An 11,500-nucleotide genomic window follows, 5' to 3' on the forward strand; every position below is an offset into this window, starting at 1 on the left:
TTTTTCTTCCCTACAATCCTGTTACTGCTTTTTTACATGCAAAAATTGCTAACAAAAAGCAAATTTCAAAATCTCAAGCATGAGTATTCATGGAAACCAAAGTTTAAACAGATCAGTAAACAAGAGACACAATGACCCGATTTCCAGTTGTTATAAATAGGACCACGCCTCACTCACAATGATTGTGTGTCAGTGCCTGGGGGTAATGACAGAACTTTGTAGTTCAGTAAACGCAATGCACTCAATATACTGGAAGTATGGTAGAACATGACTTAACAAAAGTCTCTTCAAGTAGGCCCCTGGCAAGCAGTACTTAAAAGAAGTCAACTGAGATCATATCATGTACCTTAAATACTGCAAATTAAATATAAACCTTTCTCCTAGCCAATGACCTGGCCAGCCTCATTGTTCTGGTCATGGTAGCTTGGACAAATACCCCATAGTCTGAAAAATAAGAATTTCTAATTGCCTGAGGGTGGACATACATAGTGCACAGTCCTGTGAAGGGAAGTATAAGAAGCAATGTAGCTTTGTTAATCATGTTTCTGCTTCTGCTAATAAACACCATAACTCTCAGCTGAGCTATTTCTTGCCAATGAAAGTATTCTAGCTTCTTCAGAGTTAGCATGAATCTCTTTGCAACATAGAGTATTATATTTAATATTTTGATATACTTTTCATTAGTGACTGCTCCTGAAATGACATATTTTCTGATAGATTTAGAGCTCTAGCAGTTTTTCAAGCCTGGCTCCTAAATAAGATTCAGCCAGGCAGAGGAGAAAATCTTCAAACAGCTAGAGTGATCAGTCATGATGAAACAGCTCCATTTGAAGGGAAAATATTCCATTATACAACAATTTCTTGAAAGGCATGCTCTGTACAAGTCTAAATTAGAGACCAGTAGAATGAAAATACCATGGAGATGTGGATCACACAATCCAAACTTTAACTGCCAAGCATTTGGGAGTCTTAGGTGCATTGCAAATGATTCCTCCTCCTTCCCTGTTTCTCAAGCAGAATCTTTTGGTTACAAAATACCAAATGAGCAACCATAGCGGTTTCACATGGCTGCAAAAAGATCTGATATCAGGAAACTTTCCACTTGTGGAAAGTTTCATCAGCAAACTTACTGCCAATACAACACAGAAACATCCTGCTGCCCTTTCTTGTTAAACGTAGACTGAAAGGTTTGTTTAATGGATTACTACCTTTCAGAAATTATACCATGAATAGGCTTATTGCTCCTCAGCAGCCAGCATTACAGGAAAACTCCAGGGTGAAATTCTTAGCCAAAATGGGAAACACCAGTACAGGTGTCTGGCAAAACAACAATCCTTAAATCTTGTCACATAAACTACTTAATTCATTTTGTGCTGTGAACACAAACACGTGACTGTTTGGGGAATCGTTTAGAATAAGAAACTGTAGTTATATTATTAACAAGGAGATTAATCATTTTAATAGCCAGAAACCTAATAACATCAAAGAAAAAATATAACTATGCTTTGATTCATGGCACATGTCCGAATAATGCTAGTGTGAAATAATAAAATGAATGGAGACAAATTGTTCTGAAGAACATGTTTTAATCCTGTGCAGCATTATTTAGTCTGTATTGTTAATCAAATTTGGCACATTCATAATTTTCAACAGGAAGAACAAAAGAAAGCTTGGGAAAAAACCCGAGATATTCTCCCAGGGCAGTAAAGGCAGCTATTAACAATGCTCTCATTCAACCTGTGTATGATTAAACATTGGTGTAGTATTTTTTGCCATATGAATAAAATTTCATAAATTGCCAAAAACCAGTCACGTGAGTAAAAATGTTTTTCACCATGAAATAAGAAGATACATGCATGAAAGAGCTCACAGAAAAATATAATGCTCTACCACTATGTCTAAATAAAGATGGCATACCTCTTTCTTGGACTTAATTTATGTTCACATCCACTCAGACCTTGCCCTTTTTGCCAGATTTGGGTGAACTATGGTAATTTGTACTACTGATACATACCAATTCATTTATATATTAAAGTATTTAAAACTCTCACACATTACTGACAATTTTAAGGCAATTAAAAGACTATCCAGTCCAGCTCTCTCTGCTATTTTTTGATCTTCTCAATCATTTAGTTCTTTTTCATTACAAAATGAAAAAAAAAAGGAGAAAAAACTTTAATTCTAGAACAGTAGGGGAGGAGGTTCTGAAAGTACACTGACTATAATTGTATGTAGCAGAAAAGTACCAGGAAAATACTAATGTTTCAAATAAAGCACATGTAACTTTAAGTCTGGTCAATTTGTGCGCTGGCTAAGTTAACACACAGAACACAGACCAGTTCTTTCACAAGTACAGCTTTTCTTCACACCATTTAATAATGCAAACAACTGTTAGGAGTAAACATAGATTTTTATCTGCTCAAAAGGAAACTGGGCTGGGTTGAATAGGCCTGTAACCTCTCCTGCATGAAAGATGCTTAGTTTACAAACATGTTTAGAAGGAGCTCTTTTTGATTGTTTTCATGGAATACTATGCAATCAAAAATTAAAGCCTTCCAGGTGACAAGGACAGTCATGGTGTAATCCTGCTAAGAGATGTTTGAAGATATTTCTCCACACAATTACATCATAAGTGCAGATACCTGTTTCTTTATAATATTTGCATCGGAATCTATGAGCAACTAGGTACGGATGTTGTATAAGTCTACAAAACTACAGAAGTCTTCTGTGGTTTTTATATATCAGCTCCATGCACAGTGAGACAGAGTGCGCTTTTCTTAATTATACGGCTTAGTATAATCCATAGTTTCAGAAAAATACATATTCATAGAATCATAGAATAGTTAGGGTTGGAAAGGACCTTAAGATCATCAAGTTCCAACCCCCCTGCCATGGGCAGGGACACCTTGCTTTAAACCATATCACCCAAGGCCTTGTTCAACCTGACCTTGAACACTTCCAGGGACGAAGCATTCACAACCTCTCCGGGCAACCCATTCCAGTGCCTCACCACCCTAACAGGAAAGAATTTCCTCCTTATATCCAATCTAAACTTCCCCTGTTTAAGTTTTAACCCATTACCCCTTGTCCTATCACTACAGTCCCTAGTGAAGAGTCCATCCCCAGCATCCCTATATGCCCCCTTCAGATACTGGAAGGCTGCTCTGAGGTCTTCACGCAGCCTTCTCTTCTCCAGGCTGAACAGCCCCAACTTTCTCAGCCTATCTTCATATAGGAGGTGCTCCAGTCCCCTGATCATTCTTGTGGCCCTCCTCTGGACTTGTTCCAGCAGTTCTATGTCCGTTTTAAGGACACCAGAACTGAATATTGATTTAAAAGTGGCTTAATTTTGAAAAAAAAAAAAAAAAAAAAAAAAAAAAAATCAAGAGATTTGAAACTACTTAGACATTGCACATTGAGATATGCAATAGTTAATAAAGGTAAATTATATTACGCAGTTTTGAAAAAAGTGTGATAAATCAGCTTTATAATTTCCATATCAGTTAGGTTAAACAGTCATCCTAATCAAAACCTTAGCTCTGTGAAGAGCATGAACGTAATCTTAAGTGCTAAGCAGAAATTACTAGCAACACAGGAAATGAATAAATATAGTTTTTCTTCAAACAATTCAGATTTCAAATCACATCTGATACCTCCAAGAATTGTTTGGCTTTTTATGTTAAGTTAAAATGAACAAAGTTTCTTCCTTATTTCAATTAAACAACTCCAGTATTGCTCCTACCACGGCTGTATAGGAAAGCGTCCCTTACCAGAACTGACCACGAGGTGGTGATATTTGAAAAGAAATGAGTTGTATTTGGCCCTAAGGAGGTTTCGGATGTGCTGAATAACATTTTGTGTACTAAGTTTTGGTTTAAAAAGAAACAAATACAAAAGAGCCAGGTTTCATGTGAATTGTTGCCTAAGTAACCGATGATAACACGCAGGCCACCTGTCTAGAAAAAAAATCCCACTTTATTTTAAGCTTTTTAAATTGCCTAGCATTGAAACCTTAGATAGCAGGCTTGCAAGAAAACCATGACAGTTGTAAAGGGATTAAATGTCCTGTGCGTGGATCTATGACATCATCGAAAATCATTGGCTTAAACTATCTGGAAAGTAAACAGATAACACATTCACTTAGTCTGCCTTGCCCTAGTAGGACCAAAACTGAAATAATAATGAAGCAAAATGTTTGTAATCAAAACATTCACCTAATACATTCACTCAGACTAGACAGAAAGAAGGAATTTTTTTTACATTGAGGGTGATAAAACACTGGATGAAGTTTCCCAGAGAGGTAGCAGACACCCCATCGCTGGAAGTGTTCAAAGGCTGGGTTTTTTACTTTTTAGAACGTGGTCTAGTAAAAGGTGTGTCTGCCTGTGACAGGGGGTTGGAACTAGGTGAGCTTTCCTTTCTAATCCCAACTATTCTATGAAGCACAATATTCACTGATACTGTAGTGTTACTGTCATGAACTCATTTGTTGCGTTGAGCTGATACACCTCCTTGACAAACACAGAGTGTAAAAGGCCACCTGACTGGAAATAAAGTCCCATACTAAAACTGTACCTTGGCTTGAATTCTAGAACTTCAGCATCTCCACTGGTATTTGTGCAACTATATCACCACATAACTGGACCTGGACAGAAGCAATTTCACGTATTAGGGTGCCTGAAAAGGCTCAGGCAGCATCTCGGCAACCCCTCAAACAGCATGAAGAGATGGACAAATTGCTTTGGGCCCAGCTGCATCGCCACCCTCAGCATATTAGTATTTAGTTATTAGTATTATTTTACTTGCAGAGGCCTTTCCCTGCTACATCTTGGTTGGGCAGGTACTCCTAAGAGGGCATAAATGTGAGAGAATCATGGAATACTTTTGGTTGGAAGGGAAAGCTCATTTAGTTCCAGCCCCCCACCATGGACAGAGACACCTTCCACTACAGCAGATTGCTTAAAGAATTACTAACTTTACTCCATTCAAGCAATAACCACCTGTATTCCATTCAAAGAATAGCTACCTCTACTCCGTTTAAGGAATAATTACATCTTCCCTTGCCTGAGCATTTTCTCCAGCACTTTGCTGTCAGGGGCTGAAGAGCTTCTCCCACTTGGCTCACAGAATTTACTGTTCAGATACACACACCTCTGGCTACAGCATGAAGCACGCTCATCCGGGGAAGGCCATCGCCCCCCAAATAAACGTGGTTTAAACCACAAGGGACTTAAGCTACAATCTTGAATAATTTACTGTCCTACAGGTGAGCTACAGAGGAACAATGAATACTCTGGAGTGTACAAACTGCAGGGCAGGCTTGTTGTGGTCTGCGTGTGCCGTCGGCAGTGCCCCTCAGCCCAGCCGGGCATGTCCGAGGAGGACAATCGTCATTCCTGCCCGTTTTTAACATTTATGGATTTATTTTATCGCCTTCCTTTTCGCTGAGGATCCCCCCAGAACACCCACCCCTCCCGCACTGTTCTTGGGCCAGACCCCTCCTTCCCGCTCATTGGCTGGCTCTGCCGCTCCATGGCCCAATCGGTAGCTATAGCGATCGTCATGACGACGGAGGACGCCGCACGGGCGAGGCGGCAGCATGGCTACCTACAGACCCGGGGTGCTCATCGGCAACTGGAACGAGGACTCCTGTTTGGGGGAGGTGAGGTGCAGCTGGGCCCCTCTCCCCTCGACAGACTCTTCATCTCTCGGCGTCTCCTCAGATTCCTTCAGTTCAGTTTAAACCTGAGGTTGTGAGTGCTGGATAACATATCTACCCCCCCCCCCCCCTCTCTCTGCCAGGACCTCTTGAGGGATTTTCTGCATAAAAGAGAACGAGGAGAACTTCTAACACAGAGAATAAACAGACTTCAAGATAACCTTTTAAGGAAGGTAATTTTTTTTAAGATGATTATGTCAATCCTCAATGACTCCCCATAGATTGGAGTAGCTGTTATTAGTATTCTTTATGCATTAATGATGCTATGGATTAACATTTTGAATGCTGAAATACTTCTGATATTAGCTTCAGATAATTCTGTAAAAAGTTATGTATATTTCTATTCAGATACACCTGTCGGTGTCTAAGGATGGATTTGTTCATTTTGGAGATACAGTGATGCTTTTGAATAGTGACGACAAACCCTCAGTGGAGAATCCCTGCGGCGTGTGCGGCACTCTGACCTTGGCAATTAATCTGGATGAACTGTCCATATTTTCACCTCTACCATTGCAAACCCTTCATGGAGTTAGTGCAATCAAGAGTGTGGCCCCCGTGGGTAGAAATACTTTCTGTATTTTAAGGTTTGGAACTTTATTTGTTGTTTTCAATGACTACTTTAGCTTTCAGTACCTTGTTTTGAGAAAGATGCAATGAAGTTTGCTAATATACAAATTAATTTGAGGGAGATTAATTTATTTCAGAGACTTTAACTTGGGTTTTGCATTACTCTTGATTCTGTTCCACCTATGTGAATAATCCCAAGAAAATTTAAACCAGCTTAGAAATGGTGTGAAACCAGAATGCAGTTCATGGTATCATTTGGTAAACTCTGCATCTGTTTTGAAGGTGGTCATATTTCAGCTGTAGAATACAAAACGTGTCCAAATATGACTTAGAATCAACTAAGGTCTCTGAAGTGAAAATTTGTGTTGATGCTTTTTCTGTACATGGACAATGTTTCCCTAAAAAAAAAACCATTAACCAAACAGCATATTCCCTCTCTCAAAGACATATTTAATTCCAGCTGTTTGTGGGAGAAGAAACAGAAGAACAGGGTACTGCTCAGCAGTCGAAAGTTCTGCCTGAATGCATGCATTTAACAATAGCACGTAAGAGTACAAACTAACCCATATAATCCTCATTGAGCAAAACACTTTGGGTTAGACCCAAGAAAGAATTTTGACACTAAGAGCATAATTTAGGCCTTCTAGAACTGCAACCAAAATGTTTTTGCTTAGCTGCTGACTGAATGCTATTGAGTCCCTCATTAAAAAGTTTATCAGCTGTTGCTGAAAATACTTAGTGACTTTAGCACTTAATGTTTCTGTGAAAAGCAGAGATTATTCTGGAAATAGGGATATACCAGCATGCATGCTGATATAATGAACCAAGTTACCCAATATCAGTTACATACATTATTAGCAACTTCTGTTAAGTTACATAGAAACATAAACACATGCTGTTTTGCTTTTAGTATGTGATTCTTCAGATGCTCATATTAAGTATATTTTAAAAGGGGCCTCAGTGCTGAATTCCTATTGGTTTTTCATTGGTTGTTATCTCTCCACCCTGTATGTTAATGGATATATCATAAAAAGGGATCAATACAGTCTCTTTCTATTCTGTTAAATATTTTAACCAGTAAATCATGTATGAAATGTCTTTTGAGTTAAGATATTTTGCCTATTTTTAAAGGTAAACTTCATACAAAAGGTTGCCACAAGACCTAACTGTAGAGCAAAATTTATTAAAAAAAAAAAAAGGTAAAGCTGAGTTTTTAAATAATTTCTTTCTTCCTTTTTACAATTTTAACAGTGTAGATGGAAGTGCACTGGGTGAACCAATTAAATATGGGCAAGCCTTTGGTCTTGGGACAACAGGAGGGTTTTCTAGCCAAATGGTAAGACAATAAAGCTGCTAATGGTAATGGTAGCATATACTGGTAGTGTGCATTTAATTACTATGAAACTGTACAGTGGTTCAGCATCTTAGCTTTACAGAACAGATTTGGAATCATAAATAGATCAAGATAAGCAATACCTACTTAGAAAGTGTATGCAACTTGCCTGAGATCAGGTGTGCAGGCCAAGGGGGCTGTCAGACAGAATGTGTGGATGAAGGAGTTTTTAAAAAAGAAAAGAAAGAAAATTAAAATTAGCTTGTGAATCATGAAGAAATTCATCATTAGAGGGAGATTTTGACTTTTATTTTTTGCTTTAAATAATTCTAAAATGAGATTTCATTCCTTGTAAAGACAAATCTATAGCAGGTATATGAGGTGACATATATAATATATTCCACCATTTTGAGGGAGTAGATTTCTATTAATCATTCATATTGTCAACATGTTCCCCTCAGCAAGTTAGAAGCAAATAAGACATTATGGGTTACAAGTGCACCCAAAATAAACTTTAAAAAATTTTCCTCTGAGCAACCACTTTGGTGAGAGAGAATCTTTGGAATGTAAATTCAATTATTCACCAGTCTGCATACAGAATAGCTACTTAATTAGCTTATCAACAGCAGAGGATCTATGTTATGGGCTTTTCATGTATATCTTTAGCTTGGCAAACTGATTTTTCAGGAGTCAAAACAAAATAATAAGTTGAAAAATATTTTCGTAAATTACAGACCTGTTTCTTTTATATTGATACTGTCCTTACTGTATATTTTTATTTACAGATGTATCTAGCAAGTGACCATAAATCATTTGTAAGATTTGCTAAAAAATCTTACCTTCAGCCAGTATTTTTGACAGATGAGCTTTCCTATTTGACCCACTGGCAAGCTGCCTTCTTGGATCCACAGCTGCGTCTTGAACATGAAGGGTTTCCAGTTCCTGTAAGAAATTAAAACTGTAGAAACATTGTGAAGATTTAACTGAAACAGTAGATAGAGTACTTATAAACAAGTTGTGTGTATTTTCATAGAATGGTTTGGGTAAGAAGGGACCTTAAAGCTCATTTCCAACTCCCTGCCATGGGCAGAGGCACCTTCCACTAGACCAGGTTGCTCCAAGCGCCTTCGAACCTGGCCTTGAACACTGCCAGGAATGGGGCAGCCACAGCTTCTCTCGACCCAGCACCTCACCACCCTCACAGTAAAGAACTTCTTCCTAATATCTAATCCAAATTTACCCTCTTTTCAGTTTTATTCATGTGTTTTCTTTATGTAAGTTCTGATCTGTAATATTAGGAAGGGGGAGAGGGAAAGAACAATCTCTTTAACCGGGGAATCTGCATATACAACTATGAGGTTCTGGTGTTTATTTTGAGGCTGATTTGCTCAGTTTTTCTCATCAGAATTTTTTAAGGGTTGACATTATCAAGTTGGGAGAATGCAGTACTTGCAATCTGCTTTTCAGCACTTCTGAGCAATAAATTCCACTTCCAGTATTAGGAGCTCTGATCAATTAAGAACTCATGCAGATTAAATTTAAAAAGTATGAAAACCCCCTCAAAGCACCTGGATAAGTGCCTTTCTAAATATGGGTTTTAAGCCTTTGTAAATAAGTTAAGCAGATGGAGTATTTTTCTGCTCTACTTACCTGTTGGTCTTCCTGAAGTGTTGCAGTATGGCAAAATACCACAAATATAACTGTTCCCCTACAGCCTTGAACAGTGACTCATTTACATGACTCGGCTCACTAGTATTTGACTAATACAGTCAAAATTATGTAACTGTCAAAGACAACATTCTTTATTTACAGTATTGGTAAGAGAAAATGACTAAAATCAGTTCTGTTACATATTAAAAAAAATTTGCAAATTAGTAAAATAGAAAGGTCACTTTCTAGGCTGCATCCCCAAACCATCTGGATCTTTCATATGCCAGATATCAACTGTAAGAAGAATCACCCTGATGGCAGAGGCCACTGGAATGACTCTCTAATACTTCCTTGACATTTTACTTTTTAAGTGCCCAGCAGAAGGGAGTGGTTGAGAACTCCAGTTGTGTTTTTAAGTGCTTAGCAGGAGGGAGGGCTTAAGAACTCCAGTTGTGTTGAGAACTGATAGGGTATAAAATATCTCACTATAAATATACAGTACTCTTGAGTGATGCAGCTTACACTAAACAGTAAATAAAAGCATTTGATTTGAGTAAGAACAGTTAAAATCAGTATAAAAAATTCTGTCAAGTGTCTTCCCTTGGTTTTGTTTTTTTCTTTTCCAGGCAAACTCCAAAATTATTATTACCCATTGCCAAACTAATCGCAGCTTGGCTGTTCCAAGGAACTTTTGGACAAGGTAAGCATAATTTATAACTGGCAGGGATGGCCATAAGAATGTGCCAACATCAAGAATTACTCTAAGAAGAAAGACAGGTACTTTAGGAATACGTTGATGAAATGGAAAAGAATGCAGAATGCATATTCTTGTTTCTCTTATTTTATTTTATTTTAATTAAGCATTGTAAAAGAGTATAGCAATTGTTTCCTATTAAATTCAGAGCAATAGGTGACTGAGTATCTGTATCAGGTTTTTGAAGATGAAATAAAACCTGAAACTTTGAGGCTGAAACAGCTGTTAAGTAGCCAGTTTTCCTCAGTCAGAGAGAAATGGTGATCGTAACTTAACCAGCTTATACGTACTGAGTCAGTGTACCAGAGTCTTACACTGATGGGGCTGCTTTAGCTTTGAAGCTAGAAAAGTGTCATTTCCTCCTGACTTCAAATTCCTAAATTATTTGTAGGAAAGCAAGTGGGTTATTGCATTTCTTGTAAGGGTCTGATACTTAAAATTGGATGGTGATATTTATGAATAAGCCAAAAAAAATTGAGCAAACCTTGAACAATTTACAGATAATGCAAATCTGCTGAATTTGTATATGTATTCATTGTCCCTACCTGTCCCCATTTTTCTTTGACTTTGCAGGTCTTATTTTGGAAGAGAGTATGAAGTAATTTGTCACACTTTTCTGGACACCCATAAAGCTGAAGAAGATAAGAATTACTGGGAAATAATTACAGGAGATCCCACTGATGAGGATAGTACAATGATTGATAGGCGCAACCGTCCACCAGGGTGGATCAGAAAGAATGAGTCTTGTGAAGAGACAGAATAAAAAAAACCTAGCCTACAGCCAACAGAGGTCAGCGAGATTCTGACTCTTGGCTTTTCTGTTCAGATTCTAGAGATGCTTGTTTTAAAAATGGAAATGAAAGTCTACCATAAGTAATATTGCACAATCTCGTCATGGTTATGCAGTGTGCAAAAACTAACAGTTTTATGAATCATGCACCATGTTAAAAATTCATGAACCAGGAAGGGTTCCTTTTTCCCATTTTCACAAAAATGTCAAAATTAAGGAAATCTAATACATTTTCACTAAATTACTGGCTTTCAGAGGGTATTTAACCAATTCTTCCAAACCCAAACCAGTGTCACTCTTTTTAAAATGAGTGTACAGTTTCCAGAACACTGAAAACCAAACTCATGAACAGTCACTGGATACTTTGACATTTAAAGTTCATCTGAAAGAAAGTTGGTTGTTGAGCTTGTTCCACACTCTGCCTAGCACAATGTTGTGAATTATTAAAAAATCACAAATGAGCTGTCTCTATCTCAAGATTGGCTTCCAATTTATGGAAATGAACTTTAAAAGTGTATAAATTGATTTATGTTTGGCCATGTATTCTAAGCATTTAAATGCCAACTGATCAAAAACTTGAGCACAGTGATACAGACTAGAGACTTCCGTCAGGTTTTTCCAACCACCACCATTTTCCATTTGCCTCCCACCCACAGAATTTTTCAATTCATAATCACTTCTACCAAG

General features: G+C 37.8%; 1 protein-coding gene across 1 annotated transcript; it reads left to right on the forward strand.

Moving 5' to 3' along the window:
- The first annotated feature begins 5,551 nt into the window (after positions 1 to 5,551).
- On the forward strand, positions 5,552 to 10,803 carry CFAP161 (cilia and flagella associated protein 161). The gene is made up of 7 exons (XM_061371100.1): positions 5,552 to 5,662; positions 5,803 to 5,892; positions 6,068 to 6,303; positions 7,538 to 7,622; positions 8,405 to 8,563; positions 9,896 to 9,969; positions 10,597 to 10,803. The coding sequence occupies exons 1-7, from the start codon at positions 5,600 to 5,602 to the stop codon at positions 10,784 to 10,786; spliced, it is 897 nt and encodes a 298-aa protein (XP_061227084.1). The 5' UTR covers positions 5,552 to 5,599; the 3' UTR covers positions 10,787 to 10,803.
- The last annotated feature ends 697 nt before the right edge of the window (positions 10,804 to 11,500 follow it).

This window comes from Neopsephotus bourkii, unplaced genomic scaffold (assembly GCF_033783945.1).
Source record: "Neopsephotus bourkii isolate Nb327-2 ecotype Australia unplaced genomic scaffold, CSIRO-AGI_Nbou_v1 NB_1572, whole genome shotgun sequence".
In the NCBI taxonomy this organism is placed as follows: domain Eukaryota; kingdom Metazoa; phylum Chordata; class Aves; order Psittaciformes; family Psittacidae; genus Neopsephotus; species Neopsephotus bourkii.